Source organism: Pinus tabuliformis, chromosome J (assembly GCF_031772625.1).
Source record: "Pinus tabuliformis cultivar Carrire ecotype Pingquan chromosome J, CPIR1, whole genome shotgun sequence".
Classification (NCBI taxonomy): Eukaryota; Viridiplantae; Streptophyta; class Pinopsida; order Pinales; family Pinaceae; genus Pinus; species Pinus tabuliformis.
This window is the reverse complement of record NC_142295.1, coordinates 928,611,931-928,632,072: the sequence shown is the minus strand read 5'-3', so window position 1 is coordinate 928,632,072 and position 20,142 is coordinate 928,611,931. Positions and strand designations below refer to the sequence as shown.

General features: G+C 37.2%; 2 protein-coding genes across 4 annotated transcripts; both read right to left on the bottom strand.

Annotated features, from left to right (window-relative positions):
* Positions 1-1,050: 1,050 nt before the first annotated feature.
* LOC149229806 (pathogenesis-related thaumatin-like protein 3.2) lies at positions 1,051-7,631 on the bottom strand. 3 transcript variants are annotated; one of them, XM_089378741.1, is made up of 3 exons: positions 7,494-7,631; positions 1,929-2,363; positions 1,051-1,818 (listed from the first exon to the last, which is right to left on the bottom strand). In XM_089378741.1, the coding sequence occupies exon 3, from the start codon at positions 1,782-1,784 to the stop codon at positions 1,176-1,178; it is 609 nt and encodes a 202-aa protein (XP_089234867.1). In that variant the 5' UTR covers positions 1,785-1,818; positions 1,929-2,363; positions 7,494-7,631; the 3' UTR covers positions 1,051-1,175. The 3 variants fall into 3 exon arrangements, with proteins under 3 accessions (XP_089234867.1, XP_089234868.1, XP_089234866.1); XM_089378742.1 differs by having other exon boundaries at positions 1,051-1,812; XM_089378740.1 differs by having other exon boundaries at positions 1,051-1,801.
* A 2,034-nt stretch (positions 7,632-9,665) lies between these two features.
* LOC149229805 (uncharacterized) lies at positions 9,666-11,332 on the bottom strand. Its single transcript, XM_089378739.1, has 2 exons — positions 10,566-11,332; positions 9,666-10,009 (listed from the first exon to the last, which is right to left on the bottom strand). The coding sequence occupies exons 1-2, from the start codon at positions 11,178-11,180 to the stop codon at positions 9,878-9,880; spliced, it is 747 nt and encodes a 248-aa protein (XP_089234865.1). The 5' UTR covers positions 11,181-11,332; the 3' UTR covers positions 9,666-9,877.
* Positions 11,333-20,142: the final 8,810 nt, after the last annotated feature.

The following is a 20,142-nucleotide window of genomic DNA, read 5'->3' as shown; positions in this document are numbered from 1 at the left end:
GGAAGTCAGAAATTTATGTCCTATATATGTGTAATCGTTGTGATCAATAAAGATATCCCAATGTGTGTTTTGTGTCGTGTGTAATCGCTCTTTGATCTCTCCCTATTTTCTAACACAAATTGGTTGTTGTTAAGTTGTCCATGCTAGACAACCAACCACCCTTGTCGTTTCCTTCATTGGCTAATCAAGTGGTCGATCCTTCTACTAGGAAACTAAAAATGGCAACTATGCATCTAGTATTTGATTTGTATTTTGTTGTTACAACTATCTGTGGGGTTGTAAGATCACAGATAAGGAGTTATAATAGTTGTTTTCAATGATCAGTGTCCCAAGGTGTTGCTACACCAGTACTCCAAACATGTTGCAACATCGTTAGGGTGTTACGATGGTTGCTTCCAATAGTAGGTGCATAGGTGTTGCAACTTTAGTACTCTTGACATGTTGTGGCATCATTAGGGTGTTGCAATGACATAAAAGTGTCACAACAATAGTATGTTGGAGGTGATGCAGTACAAGGCTTCTAATATTGCATCAAAAGTGGTTGTACTACGACAATATAAAAATGTTGTAGCGGCACAAAAGTAGTAAAAGCTTCTAAAATATTTCTAGTAAATTCTCATTAACTAACATAATCATACACTATTTCTTTGATATACACTATTTCTTTGATATATATTAATCAAAATATTAATTTTTAGATAAGAAATTATTATTATTAATTTTTATTTTTTTATAAATTAAAATTAAGAAACTTTTAACTTCAAGAACATATATATATAAACAAATTTATATAATTAATTATTTAAATATTATTACAACTATAGTTCTCACTTTAAATATCTACAAATATGTGCAATAACACAACTAGACTTGTTTCCTTCTGATTTCAATAATTTAATAATCATAAATATTCAGTCATAATCAAAACGTTGAAACCATTTTAGAATCAATTAGTCTTTACCATATAAAATTTTATTTATTGAAAAATGATGTAATTAACAATATATCCATGAAGGAAAATACACCTTGGGGGAGTCAAATTGGATGATCGGATCTTAAAATCACTCCATTTTATTTTCAGATTTATTCATATATGCAATATATATTGTTGTGGTATGGAGATTGGATCTTTTTAATCGCGAGTCGGATGATATTAAGTATTTATCCTGATTATATTAACCGCAGAAGACAACGCTGTAATTAGCACCAGAAGGGCAGGTCAAGTCGCTAGCGTGATCGTCATTGCTATAGCCGATATATGCCTGGGGGCACTGCCCTTTGAAGAATTGGGAATAGTTAGTGGGAGCGCAGTTGTTTGCGTAGACTCCGGTGCAGCAGTATTGAGACGTATTGAAAGCAGCACAAGCGCTCTTGCATCCATCTGTTACTTTCAATTCTGCAGGGCACACGGCATTTATGTCGCTGGTGCAACCTATTGCTTTGCAGTCTGGGCTTGAGGGAGTCATGGAGAGAGGGAGATTGAAGCCATCGACAAGAGAGATATCGTAAAAATCATTCTGGTACTGATTCAGAGCATATTCAAAAAGCGTTGCAGGGATGCTTCCATATCCTCGACAATTGAGCAACCCGCCACAGTCACCAGTGGTGCAGCTGCCGTTACCACCAGCGGCGTCAAAAGAGCAGCCGGTACGCCCCCAGATTCTGCCTGCTGTTGTTCCCGCGGGAACATCAAAACTCCACGTTTCGCCCTTTCCCAATTGCTTCCCGCCACCAGGAATGCCCGCCGCCCAAACTGTGTATGAACACTGGTTCTTCACGGACATTGTCGTACCTTCTACACCTGCACTTGCACTTCAGCTATCAAAATTTATTAATATTTCCACCCTATACACATCAGTAATCAACAACACTTTTCTAATAAACGAGTATAGTGATATTGTAGAATAATTGCGGGAGCCGCACCTTACCTTGCAGAGAGAGATTAACCGCTAATAAAGTTACCGTTGCTGTGATCCAAACGGAAGCTGCGAATGTTCTTCGCCCCATTGTAGATGGCCAGGCAGCAAGTTAATACAACGAATTGCAATTGAGGTTATAATGGTAATGCGCGGATTGCAGAGTTGTGGTAACTTGTTAAGTATGGTAGGCGTTGTATATAAAGGTTACGTAGCGTAGCCAGCACGGAATTATCGTCTCTCTGGTTGGCGGTGTGGAAATTTGGGTGGAAGAAAATGACCGGGTGAGCAATCCATGACTTCTAATCACGATAAATATATAACTAGCAATTGTCTCAAAAGGTACAAAGAGAGGCCGATAGGATTAGTGAAAGGAAGAAAGTTTTATAGATAGTCAAGCATATATAAAGGTATGTAGTGACGAAGGCAATAACCACGTTGACCATCCTGTACTATTAGAAGAACAAAACCAAAACCAAACCATTCATATTAATATAGTAAGTGTAGAATGCGTTCATACTTAAAGCTCAATAGGTTCAATAGATTATTGGCACCACAGTTTTTTTCTAAATAAAAAGTAAATTACAACGTTGTACATGGTAAATGAAAAGTGGAGAAATTTGTGATTTGCAAATGTTAAAACAAATCACTTACATTACTGGTTGACAGTAGAAGTAAAACATTAACATTATTAAAATTTTGAAACCGATTTTAAATTCATGTATTGTATTTTTCAAAGTATTTTGTTTTACATACTTAAGTCCTCAAATATAGTGGTTTTAGATTCCATTTTGGCAAACCCACCATTCAAAACACTATGTATTTCTCTGGCCCTCAAAGCAAGCTTTTAGCACTTATTAATCTATGCTCTGTCCAAGATACAATTCAAACTTTCATTTTCAAGCATTTTAAGAGGCAAAACAGTGCAAATATTTTAAATGTTCTATTTACTTGTCTGAATTTCTACAAATAAAATATATATGATTGTTTTGATAAGATTGGAATTGATGGTTCCTTTGTCTAATTTGTGTAACAATTCTTTTCATGCTGTGCACTGTTTTGATCCTGATGTTCTAGGCTGTAAATAGCATCTTTTTGTATTTGGTCAATGAGGTTTTTAAAAGAATAGAAACAAACGCAGGGCTTTATGACAGAGGGGAGCTGCTTCTGTAGCAGTAAAAAGTGATGAAAAATCAGAAGTGGTTACAGAATATGTTGTGGGTATATCAGGGATGAAGTGGGTCTGGTCTGATTGGGGTTCAAGTCCGCTGAAGTATGTAGTAATTTGGGGTGATGCAATCAGAATGGGCTTGATGGGATTGCAATACAGGAAAGGTCAAATAAACATCAGAAAAAAACAACCCATTAACATTAGAAATAAAAAAAAAATAAGCAGGAGCACAACAGCCAAATTCTTATTCATTGAAATTAATTGAGGCAGTCTCTTCCATAAAGCTTATCCCCAGTCTATTCTATGCTTCCTTACATCAAGATTAGATTTCAAGCTCGAACCCCCTTTAAATGGGAGCTTAATCCATCTTCATCCTTATCTATAAATGTTTATTATAATTTTTAATTTCTTCCTATTGTCTAGATTTGTCTCCCCATTATTATCTAGAATTATGTCTACAGCTTAATCCCAGTCATGAGTAGATATTTTAATCCATAAAATTTTATTATTATGTAGAACTCTACCTCGAATTATATTATCCATACATAAATATTACTGTCTATAAGTTTTCTAATACTATCTAAACGCCTTTAATGCCTAATTCTCAAATCCCTCCAGGAACGTGTTCTCCCGTGTGCTAATATGGATCAATTTGAAACACTTGATACCATCAGTATTCGGATTACTTGGATTTGCAGCGCTGAGATTAATGGTACACTGATGGTTCTCCTACATGTAGAATCAAATTACATATTTGGAAAGTTTCAACATAATTTTACCTTGACATGCAGGTAGTAGCCTGGCATTTCTTACAAAGGAGTAAAAATATTTGAATTTTGAAGGTTCGGATGAGTAATATTCCAGGTTCATTGAGAAGGCAAAGTATTTGGAGTCCTTCTGATGGCCAAGATAGGCAGTGAAATGTTTGAGCTTCTGCCGAAGAATTTTCTTATTTATTGTAAAATATTCAAAGCCCTTTTGGCAATGTAAAGGTATCTGGTTTTCAGTTCTTCTACGACATAGTATCTGAAGTGCAGATGGAAAATGGGAAATGCCCATTAACAAAAAAATGATTCAAATGCCTTCAACTGTCTATAGGCATACTATTTCAACTATAGTTTTTTGAGGGTGGAGGAATTCCAATCAGTAAATTCACTGCAGCATTGAAATCTGTTAATAGTTAAATTCCAATTCATGGGCCAGGCATTTGAAGCCCTCTTGACAGGTAAAATGCTTTTGGGGAAACTGCCTTTTTATGCACTTTTGAGGGATTCTTCCTTTCCACTAGAGAAATATTCAAAGTAAGGTCGGCCCCATAATATTATTTACTTGGTTTATGTCAACATTTACCATTGCGTGTATCTCGGTAACCATAACCAGATGGAAATAAGGTAGGGCCCGTTGTTGTATGGTGCGATTAGAAAGTCAAATTATAATATTCTTAAACCAATACTTATTGTATTCTTATGTGATGTTTAATAAAATACAATTAATTTTGTGATCTATAAATAATTTTGTAACTATTTTTATTTAAACATTAATATTAATAATAATAATAATAATAATAATAATAATAAATGGGTTTTCCATTGATTGAAAACCTCAACTTCCCATCATTTATCATAACCCCTTGTTCAATATTAATTCTTAGAAGATCACACATGTTGCTTTCGTCTCACTTGCAGTGTCTGCATTCTCCACATTCTCCAGTAAATAAGGGAAGCACTCTCACCCTCCTTGAGGTCAGTCACCCCTTCTCCAACACTCTCAACAACTCTGTGTCAAGCAACAGATCTATAGTTAATTACCAATGCAATGCATTGCATTTTTGCAAAAAGGAAATGAAATGCAAAAAAACAGGGTGATATTGCATCGCCAATTTGGATTACTCCTTTGGCTCATTAATGGAAGGAGATTAATCTGCAGAGGATCATGCAAAATTTGGTAATTGGATATGCACGTGTTCAATATTGATTATGCAAGAAAGCAGGATTGGGTTTTGTAATTTGTCAATTACTTTCTTTGGTTGGAGTTTTGATTATAGTTTAAAATTTGGTATTTCCCTAGTGACTGCAATGTGTAACTATGTGATGATACTCGAGCATCTGCGCTCTTCAGTATTGCTCTGCAATAGTTAGAGCTAAGGTTTTCCAGAGATTAAAGTAAGTCTCACTACTTATTTAGAACGGTGATTGAGATTCAACGGCCCAGTTTCAAATGTGATCTACATTATCAATTTAGTATTTCATAATCGGCATGGCCAAACTGTCTATTTTGATTTTCGCAAATTCAATTTCAAAAAAAGATCTCTTGCACCCTAGACTGTAAAGCTCCTCACTTCTCTTGACCCAAATACAAAACTCAATTGATTTTTATAAGTCTATAAGTGCATGCTTCAGTCCAAAAATTGGCTCCAAACAGCTCATACAATATAATAATATATGGTTATACAGATCTGTGCAGGTGTCAAGTGAATGAAAGAAAATTTACCACAGATTTGTCCATACTAGAGCACTGGAGGGGTTTTGTACCTAGCAATGTGCATACTGAATATGTGCTCAGAATTATCCCACAACTAAATGTCTGTTCATCCTCAACTCTTTAGGGCCCAACATGTGCCAAAAGGAACAATCTCAAAAGATTGCATGTCAGCCAAAAATGGCTTGACTTAAAATATAACAAGAGAACAGATACAATTGACATTGAAGCATCTCCATCCAAATACCACAACTGTAGTTGAATCAAGTGTGTTTCTTATAGTGGAGAAAACAAGGGATCTATCATGAATCAAATTGTGTTCTTATAGTAGAGAAAACAAGGGATCTATCTTATTTGTGAAAAGCACTCACCATAATCCCCAACTTTCTGACAGAATTAAGTCTTCTCGTTTCATGACACATGTACACACTTGGCTCACAAAAGTTTGAATGATCCATAGTAATCTATATCTACCAGAAACAGTTGCAAAAATGAAAAATCATCCTGACGTCACTTGTAATCCTAGACTCTGACTGTATTTGTAACTAGCACATGCCACGTACCAACACTAATTCTGAAGGGTTCACCCATAATAGTAATACTTTAGGTGACATCACGTAATTACAGAAAACCATCTTTAAGCATCTTGAACCCAAATGTCTATAGGTCTTGTGTGAATTTCATGATAGGTGCAACAAAATATATAAGAGTTCAATTTTGCAACAGTTAACGGAGGTTTTGCAATTTTTATTTAGGTAATGGAGGATTTTGCAATTTTTATTCAGGTGTAAGCAAGACTAATATGATTTCACTAAATTAGACAAGAACAACAAATCTTTTTGCTTATGACTGCTTTCAGATTAGCATTTACGAATGCGGTCTCCATTGAGCTATTAAAATAATAATAATAAATAAATAAATCATTATTTTTCCTTTTTTCACTATGAAATTATATTGTGAAAAAATTCATAATGCAAATTTTGTTAACTATTAAAGCAACTCCAACTTGGATCCACACAGAGTCGAACATCACCAACTCAAGCTGCCTTCTATAGGAAATGATACACGAGAGCAAATTCGGATATTTTGGCAAGGAGAACTGTCAGCAGTTTTCTACTTTGAACTCCAGCATGACAGACTGTTCCACACTTGATTCAAGCAATCCACGTTCAGAAGATTTTCAGACCCCAAAATCAGAAGATATGGGTCCATGTCAAGACCCCAACTACACAGAGTCAAGAGAGTATTATGTACTTCATGGAAATTGAGTACCCCTTAGGTTAGCAGAAGCTGGGAACAGTTCCCTCTAAGCAGGGAGAAAATGATGAGAACTTGCACCTAGCTTTATGCTTTTCGCCTTTAGCTTTAATTCTAACAACTTCAAGATGACTTGTTACGCATGCACTATAGACTCATCTTCCCAAAATGTTATACGCTTTGTAGTGTGCATATAGATTTTATTCACATGTAATGAAAAGTGCACAGCACATGCATAATTGTGCCTAGTTTTTGTGTGGCCTCTGATGCCCTGTGCATTTCTGCCCATGAGCACACATCACTTGATAATCAAATCAACCACCTAAAGGGCATAAAAGGTAATGAAATTATATATGGCAAGCTTGTGACGTCTAAAAGACAAAGAACACAACATTAAAAATCGCTCTACTTCAGTGATGGAAACAAAGCTCTGCCGCTGATGAGAAATAACAATAAGCAACAACATCATAAGGGTAAATTACTGTCAACATATTCACAGAACTTTAAAGACTTGAGACAGAAAAAAATAGAAAAGTGAAATTGGAGGTTTATATGCCATTCCTATTGCACTGTCATCAAATAAGAAAGGAAGCGTTTCTTAGAGGATATCTATATCCAGATTCCAAACAAGACACACACGAGAATCAAGCATCAAGAATCTGTTTTCTTACCTTGTGGAATCGAGGGACAATTGACCTATTTTCATTGCAATATTTATCTCGCGAATCGTGATCACTGGACGGTTGGTTTTCTCCACCAAACCTGCCAGTATCTTCTTTATCAAAATCCTGATATCTACATCCAGTTAAATTTGAGAAGTGTTTTCCTTGCCGCCTTCTTTCAATCCTAGACCTCTGGTTTCCATCAGAAAGAGCAACCCCGTGGAATTGTCTTTGAGATTTTTCCATTTGTGATGCTGGAACAGAATGCAAATTGCTCCCAGAAGAGGAACGGGGATTTTCCAGTTTAGAGGTAACTGGTTGACTGCAAGATGCATCATCAGATATCCTACTAAGGATATGCTTTTTCAAGTCGTCATTAAATTTGCAGTGACCAAATTCATTCACCTCCAAAGCAGATAAATGATCAGTAATGGTTGAGAATGAATCAGAAACACCAGATTGCTTTTGATCCTTGGTTTGTGACTCTTTCATATCCCATTCTTGCTCAATTTCCCCGCATTTCTCAAAGTCATCCCGATGCCTGTATATACCTCTTCCTCGAGATTTCAAAGAGTGATTCCCCATGCCCTCTCCATTTGCAATAACTTCCACTGACTGTTTGCCCGTTTCCCTGGCATGCCTTTCTTTGATCACCCGTTGTGCTGTTCCATTTCTGATGTCATCCTTTCCAATTATATCTGATTGGCCATGTCTGATGCGCCGGGCAATACTTTGGTTACTGTTCCTTTCGATTTGCACATAGGATTTAATTTCTGGTCCCTTTTTCCTGTCATCTGTATCAAATGTATTTGCAATGCGAGAAGTAGATTTTTGGTTGCGCACAGCATTTCTACTTTCTTGATCCAAACCTCTTTTATCCTTTATAATCACTTGCTCAGAAGATGGAGTGGATGCTCCTCTCGAAACTCTGGGCTGATCAACTAATCGATTTGATGGATGTCCTTTCCAAGGCAGTCCTTCCTCTGGAACTGTTTTATTTCCTGAGACTTGTTTACTTGAGGAAGGCCTACAAGGAAACCGCACAGCACCTTTACCCTGTAGGTTGCATGGAAGCTCGGCATTGTTAAGGAAAATATTTCATGATTGCAACTCTAACATCTTTTCACTGCGATCACGTTCAGACTGGCATACCACTGAGCCAAACATCAAGTTTCCATCTCTGCTGAATGGCTCTTCAGCTACAGCTGACCATGATTGACAGGGCACTGATCCAGTTTGACAAGATGAATTTTGGTTTTCATTCACAGGAAGATAGCAAGCATTTGAGCTTCCCCCAACGCACTTTTGGTTCCTATTCAAAGCAAAATCCCCAACATTTAGGTTTGCACTCCCAACACACTTTTGGCTTACAATTCCATTCATAGTAGCATTGCCTCCTGTACTATTAAGCTTATGATGTGCACCAAAACTGCCCAGCAAAAAACCGTTTTCTTCAGAAAGCCCTTGCAGGTGTTGGAAAAGGTCAGCCCCGTTCCCATACGACTGCGGCCAATGTTTCTGCTGGTGCAAAACATCACCAGTGAATGTGGGCCCATGATGATGATGATTCGCTACCCCCTTACTGCCACTGAACACTAGCCGAGGCTGCGATTGGGGCTGGGGCTGAGGATCATGAGACCAAGTTGGTGGTTGTCCTCCGCTCTCACCTCCTGCCCCCAGTGGCGGCCTCAGCGAACTCAGTGTCATCCAAGGAGCCTCGAGCACCCGGGAGATACCCAAATGGTCATTCTCATTGAAAGTGGAACCGGAAGATGCCCCTCCACCATCACCGCCACCAGGGCTAACAAACGAACAAGGCTCAGGAAAGGATTTATCATAGGGCTTTTGAATCTGAAAACCGCCCGCAGGAAAGACTGGATGATAAGGACTCGCTGACTGGGGTTGAGGTTGGGGTTGGGGTTGGCGTTGGGGTTGGAGTTGGGTTGGTGGCCTGTGCAGTAGCGATGGATCAAAGGAACACGGCAATGGCGATGGCAATGGATGACGGGCCCAAGGCGATGGAGCATCTGTCTCGCTAACAAAATTAACATTGGCATCGTCGTGATTAACATGGCGGTAATCCACAGCAGTCGCTGGTGATGAATGTAAGTGCAGCCAACCATGTGGATGTGGATGTTGAAGTGGACTTGGACTTTGAAGATGATGATGGTACCCCTGTGCTATGACTTCTTCCCCGCGGAAACGATGGCTAGGGCCTAATGCTGCAACTGCTGGATCCTTTAGCTGCCATGGCTCTTCATCGGCTGATGATGAAGAACCGGCGATGGCTTCTTGTTTCCTCCTCCTTTTATCGGTAGAATCTCCTTCTCTGCCTCCATTGTTTGCTTGATTATTGCCTTTTCGAAGTAAGTGCAGAAGAAATTCACCGTCTGTCAGCGCAGAAGAAGGCGATGAATGAGCAGCAGAAGCATGATCGCCTGTAATGGCAGGGGATGCCTTTGATTTTGGCTTCTCCTTCTCCATTCCTCCTCCACGAGCTGCGATACCCTCGTCACAAGTAATCGCTGTGGGTAGCGCAAGTTATCAGTGAAGAGGTAACAGACTCTGTTCTCAAAATACATATATCCCTATGATAACTTCTAGTTTCATTTGGGCAAAATACCAAATGGTATTCAGATTTAACTCAGCTGTTATTTACACCTAAGTTGATCTTATATCTTGTTACATTAACAGCATTGATTATCTACACCTGCGGCACAACTACAGTGAAAGAAGAAATCAAGCTGAGAATCATTCAAACTTCAACTCAGACATCAATTTACATCATAACCAAAAGTAAAAAGGCTTTTACTAATAGATTCATTACATCATAACCAAAAGTAAAAAGGCTTTTACTAATAGATTCATTTTGAAACGGGGCATTGTCTAACAAATTAGGTTTTAATCCATTTTTTTTTCCAGGAAAAGGTGAAATATAATAATAATAAGACTAAGACCGCAGCATAAATACAGTTAAGGAAGCAGTTGATGCAATTAAACCACGAGCTTATCCATGGCTACATGTTTTTGTTTTAGTGAAACATCTTTGAAGAAATAAACTATAGTATTGAACAATCTTACCTTTTTCATGCCAGAAACGCTGTCATCCGTCCACTTCCCGTCATCCTCCACTGATGCAGGATAGGAACCAGCTTCCGAATCATCGCTGTCGCCCGAACGATCTTTGAATGTTCCCGCCGGCTTCTTGTAAGGTGATTCAACTGGACTTCGATTACTCCTTCTCTTAAAGCCCTGTTTATCCTTTAAAGCACCCCCAGCCATATTCGAATCAATGTTGGGCATCAGGGCGAAAAGGGGTTTGCTTGTCACTTTTGAACCCTTATTGCGCTCAGCATTAACCTCGGCAACTCCGTTATCGCTACCATCAGCCAAGGGATCCCCTTCAAACTGATCAACATTTGTCATATTTTCACTCTGCTTGTTCATACAGATACCTTGAACATCAACCGGTGGAAGCTCAGCTTGAACGTCCCTAGGGACTTGATCATTGCTCTGATTAAACCATGTCTGGGTAATTTTTCTTGTTCTGACTGCAGAAGGAGGCCTGGCTTTCAAAGTCGGCCGCATTGGCAGTACAGGAGGGATACCGTTGTCACGAGATCTATCCTCGCGGCCCTTGATTGCCTCCAGCATTTCCTCCATGGAACTGCGTTGCCGCAGCTGAGGAGGAACCATTATTGTTGTAAAGCCAGCTCAATCCTTAGAACAGGGTTTCCAAAGCACGAATTTGTTGATCGTGCATCGCAGAACAGGGGTTTCAAGCTGTGCACCGCAAAACAGGGACCGCATAACTGGGTTTTCGAGAGGGTTGAGTCCTCGCTTTCAGAACTCTGCGGACAAAGGTGTGGGTGGTTAGAGGGTTTATGCCGACTCTATGCCCTGCCAAGTGTCAGAAGCAAAGGGACGACGAGTGTCAGTCTGAGAAGCAAAGGGACGACGAAAGTCTCTTTCAAACGAAGGCCTATAGGCCTAAATATCTTTTTTTTATATAAATATCTTTTTTATATAAGATTATTTTATATAAATATCTTTTTTATATAATCATTAGTTTTCGAATGGTTTAAGAGCTCGTTTTCTCAAGAGTCAGAGGTAATAACCGAGTCAACCCAATTAAAAATGATTGACAATTAAGTTGCGAGAAATTTTCTCACAATAAAAAAATAAACATAAATTTATCTTTATAAATTTACAAGTACAATTTACATTAAATATAAAAAGTTAAAATTTTAATTTTGAAATAACTATCCTATTTTAAAATAAATTTTAAATTGAATCTATTTTTTTTTCAAACTTACTGATTAGATTCATAACTAGAATTTCATTTCATTTGGAATTTCTCTGGTATGCGAAGGATTCAAAAGTTTTCAAAATATTTGAAGGGTTTGATAAATTAATAGTAAAGTTAGCTTTTTTTCATCTTATTGATTACATTCGTTATTATAATTTTAATTGGATATATATATATATAAAAGATTTATGATCATTTTTATTAATATGTTAATTTTATGTTGAGCAATTTATATTGGTTCTTAATATATTATATATAAAATTATTGTCCAGAATATTATTATGTCAAAAAATAAAAGAAATTATACATTTTTAATATACATAATGATACACTATTAAAATGTTTTACCTATAAGAAGTTTTTATATTTGATTACTTTATTAAGAAATAATTGACATTGGAATGTTTTATTTATAACTCATATCAAAATATTTATAACTATTATTAAAATATTTATCAAGTATATATTGAGATATTTTCTTCTTCATTAATATTTTTAACTTCATGTGATGCATAAAAGAATTACACATCTCCTTTAAGAAGTGATCATTTGCTGAATAAAAGAAAAATGATTTTTTTCCTTTCAATTATGATATATAATTAATATAAAACCATTTTACTTGTAGAATATCTATATATAATTGTGTTGACGGTGCTGGAAATCTGTCAACCAAGGGGATCTCCCCAATATGAAGTCCCAATCAAACCTCACACAATTTGGTGTAGGAGTCCCATCGGGTATGAAGGTCTAGTTGCCAAATCCTTAAAGATTTTCCTTGACTCTAGTTGTCAGCACAGGAGAGTGATGCAATGGTGTCTTTGAAAAGCTAGGGAGTTGTGCTTCATGAGTGCACAGTTGCAACTGTGTCAAGGTTCTTCTATTGCAAAGGGGATAAAAAACTGGGCCTCTAAGTGAGAGGTAATACTACCACCTAGGAAGAGGCACACATGAACCATAAGGCTCTGTCTAACATCCAACGGAATAGTCCACAATGGGTGTGACGGTCGTTACAACCAAAAAAGAAGGAAAGCTTTATATAGTATCTCGTTGAATAGTCCACAAGGATGGGACAACAATAACAACCATTACAACACATTCTCAATAAGATAAGCGATAAAATAACCGAAATAGTTCAACTATCTTAGTACATGTGAAAACAAACATGAAATACAAATGTCCACAATATAGTATTAAAAACATTCATAGTCCATGTATGAAGAACGTGTTGGTCTTAAAAGGCTTCTATTATTAAGCAAAAGTACCAAGATAGATGTTTAAAATGTACATCACTAGCCCTAATAGTGGGACATTGGAGCCACTCCCTTCTCCTCAAAGAATTAGCTAATCTCTCTAATTCCTTGCAGGATGAGCCAAGGTGAAAAGTCCTCTGCTCATACAATGAGAGGATATATATAGCCAAGGGGTGATGCTTCCCCCTTGTGACTCTTTGACTACCCTCATGACTGTTCAACTTCCTATGACTTTTCAACTTACATGACTCTTCATATTCATGTGTGTCCTTTGGACTTCCACTTTACAATAAATTTGGATACAATACACATGGTCCACAATAGTGATGTGGCATATCAATACTCATGACATGACATGACACTGCTGACATGGACTACTTGATGATGTGGAAATGTCAAGTCACTATTGTTGCTAAGTGCTAGATGTCTTCTTGGATATGATTTCTCTTCTCCTTTGCATGGCTTGGTAATGCAGAGTCTTCAATGATCTTAAGTCTTGGATGGTAGTTGCAAACTTGTGTCCCTTTGCTTCCCCTTGATAGATCCACTTGTGATTTCAGCTGCAAGAGAGTCTTTAGGCATGCTTCCCTCCTCCATTTCATTCTTCATCATCTCATCGTGACTTGATAGTGTACATGTTCCGGCAATGTACTCATGGCGGGACGACATCAATCCGAAAACCCCTAGTCTAAGATGATGCATTATTATCCATGAAATGAGCTCAAGAGAAGTCACAGGCTGAAAAAAAGGGCTCAGTGACTACACATTGCGTAGTTCCAGCAGACAAGGTGTTAGGTCCCTATAATACTAGTGTATTCCCTTATTAGTATTGTAATTGCAGCCCTTATTATTATTTTTGTGCCCATGTTGTCCCCATATTATTATTATTGTGCCCCATAGAAGCCCACTATTGTTATTGTTGTGCCCTTACATTATTATTGTTATGTGGGCTTTGATTATATTGTGACCCCTTATACTCCTATATATAGAAAGGAGGTCTTGTTATTTGTATCATCCAAGAATTGTTCATTTGTGTAATGTAAAGGAGGTTCCCCCCTCGAAGATGATGATTTTGAAGTCATTTATCTATATTTTATTCTATTTTGTGAGCTCGTTGCATAACATTTGATATTAGAGGTTTCGATTCTAGGGTTTCGCTACTCCAAACAAGTCATCGTGGTATTTTTGTTATAACATTTATTCTACGACACGGTTTCAAAATCTGAAATTAAAACCCATTTTCTCTGAAAGCTTGATGAACCTTAGGTCTGAATTTCAGACATTTTCTCGCTATAGTTTAGGAGATATGATCCAAGGAAGTTAGGGTTTTTGCAGGCTCCCCAATTACATCCCAAACAGGTGACCATGGGAAAATCATCATAACTTTATTTCTAAGCATCAAATTGAAATTTCGTAAGAAGTTGTAGAAATATGACGAACTATAGATTTTGTGTATTGTTTTTAGGTCTGAAGGATGAAACGATGACACGTGGAAGGTTGTAGAAGTCTGCTCTACTGAACCAGTCTATAATCAGGTCATCGTGGGAGATTTGACATAACATTTTCTTGAAGAATCCAATATTTATCAGACTGGTGGGGTTAGAAAGAGGACTCAAAGGGCTACCACATGACGCAATTTCAGAGCTTGGATATTCGAAATTAAAGAGATAAAATAGATTCAATATCAAGCTCCTACAAAGCGAAAAAATGTGTGTAGTTTTTTTTTTTTTAATTTGCATAAGGTTGGTTTGAAAAATTGGCTTGAAGTTGTTCAAAGGGCATAGTGAGGCATACTTATCATTAATTGATGCCCTGAAGAAAGAAAATGGAGACACCTAGTAAGCAACCTGAAAGATCTACCATGACTGATGAAGAAGAGGAAGAAATGCAACATGATATATCAAAATTACAAGACCAAGTGTAACAATTTTTACTCTCACAAAAAGTATCAGAAGTCAAGATGGATGGTTTAAAGAAAGGCATGGAAGCTAAGATGAATGTTGTGGAAGCTAAGTGGATGGCGTGGAAGCTAAAATGGATGGCATGGAAGCTAAGATGGATGGTATAGAAGCAAAACTTAAAGGCAGCATGGAATATTTGAAGATAGATTTGACAAAGTTGCTACAAGAAATGCTTACTAATGGTGAAAGAGTAGTAAATGAAACTCATGATGAGAACAAAATAAATGTTAATCATGATTTCATAGACTCTAAAGTTGGATTGAAGACCCACCATGTTCCAAATATCGATACAAGGAATTTTGATGGCAAGGATCCCGTAACATGAATACTACAAATGGAGCAATATTACGATCTCCATAATGTGCAAAACACACAAAAGGTACGCATTGCAACTTTATATTTGGAACCAAATTAGTTTGTATGGTATCAATGGATTTTCTCTCGCAAACAAATTGTCTATTGGGCAATTTTTATTGAAGAAATGATAGCACATTATGAGGATACAAAAAACAACACCTTTTTTAGCCAATTGATAAATGTCAAACGAAAGGGTTCAATGCTGGAGCACATTGAGGACTTCAAAAATTGAATATAAGGGTAAAAGATATTCCAGAGGAGCATAGGATTGATGTGTTCATAGGGACTTTAAAGGATAACATCCAACATGAGGTTCGCCTTTGGGAACCTAATTCATTAGAGAAGGCATTCAGGTTGGCAAGAAAAAATGAAAGAAAAATTATGGCAACAAGGAAGCCTACCACCTACAACTATAAAATGGAAGTGTTGTTACCCCTATCCTTCCACAACCTACAAGGTTGACACCACAACAATTGGAAGAAAAAAGAGCAAAAGGGCTTTGTTACGATTGTGATAGCAAATACACTAAAGGTCAAAGTGTGCTGAGAAGAAATTATTTTACATAGATTGTGAAGAGGAGGAAATAAAGGAACAAGAAACGTCAAAAGATGAGGATATAACCAGGAACAAACCCTAGAGAAAGAAGAAATGAATCTAACCATATATTGTAATGCATTGGTCAGAATTAAAACTCCTCAAACTATCAAGATAGAAGGACATATCAAGAAGAAAAAGGTAATAATTTTGATTGATTCGAGAAGTACCCATAATTTTATTCGTTGTAAGATAGCCAAGGAATTGAATTCCTTCCTATATCCAACATCAGAGTGTCAAGTGATGGTTGCAAATGGAGAAACCATAAATTGCTCTGGAAAGTGCCATAATATCAAGCTATCTATGGGAGAATATGTATTGAATAGTCCAATTCTTTCCATTCCAATGGGTGGTGTTGATGTTGTACTAGGAGTCCAATGGCTACAATCTTTGGGTATGATAGCTTTTAATTTTAAAGAACTTTTTTGAATTTTTTTTGGAAGGAAAGGAAGTTCAATTAAGGGGTATTGCAAGGAAACTGGGAAAGATAATCAGTTCTAACGGCTTGACAAAGCTTCTAAAGAAAGAACAACGAGGCACAATTGCAAAATTATGTTCGCTAGAGGTTCCCACATTGAAATCATCTATTTCTCTAGATCTCCAAAAAGTCTTGGACAATCATTCCAAGGTATTTGAAACTCCCAAAGGCCTCCCACCTATTCGTGATCGTGATCATGCTATTCATTTAATTCCAGGAAGAGTTCCTCCAAACATCAAGCCTTACAGATATCCCTATGCCCAAAAGAGTGAAATTGAACGCATGGTTGCAGAAATGCCAGAGGCTGGTATAATTCAACCTAGTCAAAGTTCTTTCTCTGCTCCAGTAATATTGGTGCATAAGAAGGATGGATTATGGCGCATGTGTCCGGATTATAGGGATCTCAACAAGCTCACTATTAAAGATAAATTTCCCATTCCTATCATTGATGAATTATTGGATGAATTGCATGGATAAATTTACTTCACCAAGTTGGATCTTCGTTCAGGATATCATCAAATCAGAACGAAGACTGAAGACATTCAGAAAACAACATTTAGAATTCATGAGGGTCATTATGAATTTTTGGTCATGCCTTTTGGCCTTACTAATGTACCTTCTACATTTCAAGGTTTGATGAATTCCATTTGCAAGCCCTTCCTTAGAAAATTTGTGTTATTATTTTTGATGATATATTAATCTACAACAAGTCTTGGAAGGATCATGTTCAACATGTTGACAGGGTGCTCAAACTATTGGAGGAGAAACAATTATATGCAAAAACCTCCAAATGTTTCTTTGGAGTACAAGAGGTGGAATATCTGGGTCATATTGTATCTCACAAAGGTGTTAAGGTAGACCCTAGCAAAATTAAATCCATTAAGGAATGGAAAATCCCCACATTCATAAAGAATTTGTGAGGATTTCTTGGGTTGACAAGGTATTGTCTTAAGTTTGTTAAGAATTATGGGAGAATAGCAGCACCTCTAACAACATTATTGAAGAAAGATGCATTTTCATGGAATCTGGAAGCAACAAAGGCCTTTGAACATCGTAAAGAGGCAATGTGCCAAGCACCGGTCTTAGCTACACCAGACTTCACAAAAACCTTTATTGTGGAATGTGATGCCTCAGGAAATGGAATTGGTGTTGTTTTAATGCAAGAAGAAAGACCCATTGCTTTCGAAATTCGTCCAATCAAAGGAAAGTATTTACACAAAACTATTTATGAGAAAGAAATGTTGGAAATACTACATGCACTTAAGAAATGGTGACCTTACTTAATGGAAAGACACTTCAAGGTAAAAACAGATCATGATAGTCTTAAATGCTTTTTAGAAAATATATTATCTTTAGAAGACCAAAAAAATGGGTCACAAAGATATTGGGTTATGACTTTGAAATCATATACAAAAAAGGGAAGCACAATGTTGTCGCAAATGCACTCTCAAGAAAGGATGAGGATGTGGAAGCATTACTTTGCTCCATTTCTAGTATCCAACCATATTGGATAAACAAAGCAAGGGATGAATAGAAGAATGACGAAGAAGTGTGGGCACTCATTCAAAAGTTACAACAAGATCCCAACACATCTGATACATTTAGCTGGAAAAATGATTCGTTATGGTACAAAGATCGCTTATACCAGTGTAAGAATTCCCAACTCAAACAAAATATTCTTATGGAATTGCATATCTCTCCCTTAGGAGGGCACTAAGGTTTTTTTTTTAAATACCACAAGGTTAAGAAGGAATTTTTTTGGGGATGGGATTAAATCTGATATTCAAAAGTTTGTGGTGGAATGTTTGGTTTGCCAACAACATAAAGTTGAAACAATTAAGACCCTAGGTCTATTACAAACTTTATCCATTCCATGTCAATGTCAGGAGGAGGTTTCAATGGATTTTATCACAAGTTTACCCAAATCTAAAGGAAAAAGTGTCATCATGGTGGTAGTTGATAGACTTACCAAGTATGCATACTTTTGTATGTTATCTCATCCATTTAAGGCTAGTATAGTTGCTACTACATTTATGGAAACAATTCAAAAGCTACATGAAAACCCAAAGATTATTATAAGCGACAGAGATCCCATTTTCACTGGAAATTTTTGGACAAAATTATTTTCTTGTCTGGGTACTCAGTTAGCTCATAGACCATCTTATCATCCTCAATCTGATGGGAAAACTAAGATAATAAACAAATGTTTGGAAGGATATCTTCGTTGCATTGTATCTGATAAACAGACACAATGGGTCAAATGGTTTCTTCTGGCTGAATGGTGGTATAACACTTCCTTCCATACTGCAGCAAAAATAACCCCATTTATGGAACTTTATGGATATCATCCACCGTCCATCACATCATATTTAAGAGAAAATTCTAAGGTTCAAGCAATGTAAGATTGCATCGAGCATCAACAACAAGTTCTCCAAGTCTTAAAGGGTAACCTCACTTTGGCGTAGAATAGAATGAAACAATTGGCATATCAACATCGCAGGGAAAGAAGTTTTGATGTAGGTGACTGGGTATTTCTATGGCTATGAACATACATAAAAATGTCCCTCAAGCAAGCTAAGAAGGATAATGAATTATCACAAAAGTATTATGGTCCGTACAAGGTGTTGCAAAAGATTGACACTATGGCTTACATATTGGAGCTTCCTATGGCTTCCCGAGTGCACTTAGTTTTCCATGTTTCATGCTTAAAGAAGGTTATAGGTGACAATATCCTAGTTCAAACAATATTGCCAAAACTTGATGAGGAAGGAAAAATAAAATTGGAACTTGAAGAATTCAAAGAAAAAAGAACTTGACAGCTATGAAATCGATCAATTTCAGAGTATCTCATCAAGTGGAAGAACTTACCCGCTGAAGATTCCACATGGGAGGATGAGAATTTTATACAAAGGCATCCAAAACTACTCAAGCATCAAGGACAGCATTTTTATGAAGGAGAGGGTCATGTTAGGTCCCTATAATACTAGTGTATTCCCTTATTAGTATTGGCATTGTAGCCCTTATTATTATTGTTGTGCCCATGTTGTCCCCATATTATCATTACTGTGCCCCATAGAAGTCCATTATTGTTATTATTGCGCCCTTACATTATTATTGTTATGTCAACTCTGATTATATTGTGACCCCTTAGACTCCCATATATAGGAAGGAGGTCTTGTCATTTGTGTCATCCAAGAATCGTTCATTTGTCTAATGTAAAGGAGGTTTCCCCCTCGAAGAGGCTGATTTTGAAGTCGTTGATCTACATTTTCTTCTATTTTGTGAGCTGGTTGCATAACACAAGGGAAGACTTTGATCATTGAGATTGTGTAGTGCACAACTCAAGCTAGACTGAGGGAAATTTCTGCGCAGTCCTCACTAAGAGAAAATTTTGCGCAGTGCCCCTGCTAAGGGAAATATTTGTGCAGTGCTCACTGAGGGAAAAAATTGTGTAATGGCCACTGAGGGAAAAATTTTCGCAGTGCCCATTGAGGGAAAATTTTGCGCAATGGCCATTGAGGGAAAATATTGCGCAGTTCAAGCAGGAAGTGGGGGCTGCGGGATGGGATCCTAGCAGGACAAATTGTGCAGCTTGAGAAAGCAAGGGGGACTAGGCAACATACAAGCTTGAAGGGCAGATTTGCGCAGTTTCTGAAGGGAGTGAGCTTCGGCTGAGGGAAGGGCACTGGAGGAAGAATCCATGCAACTT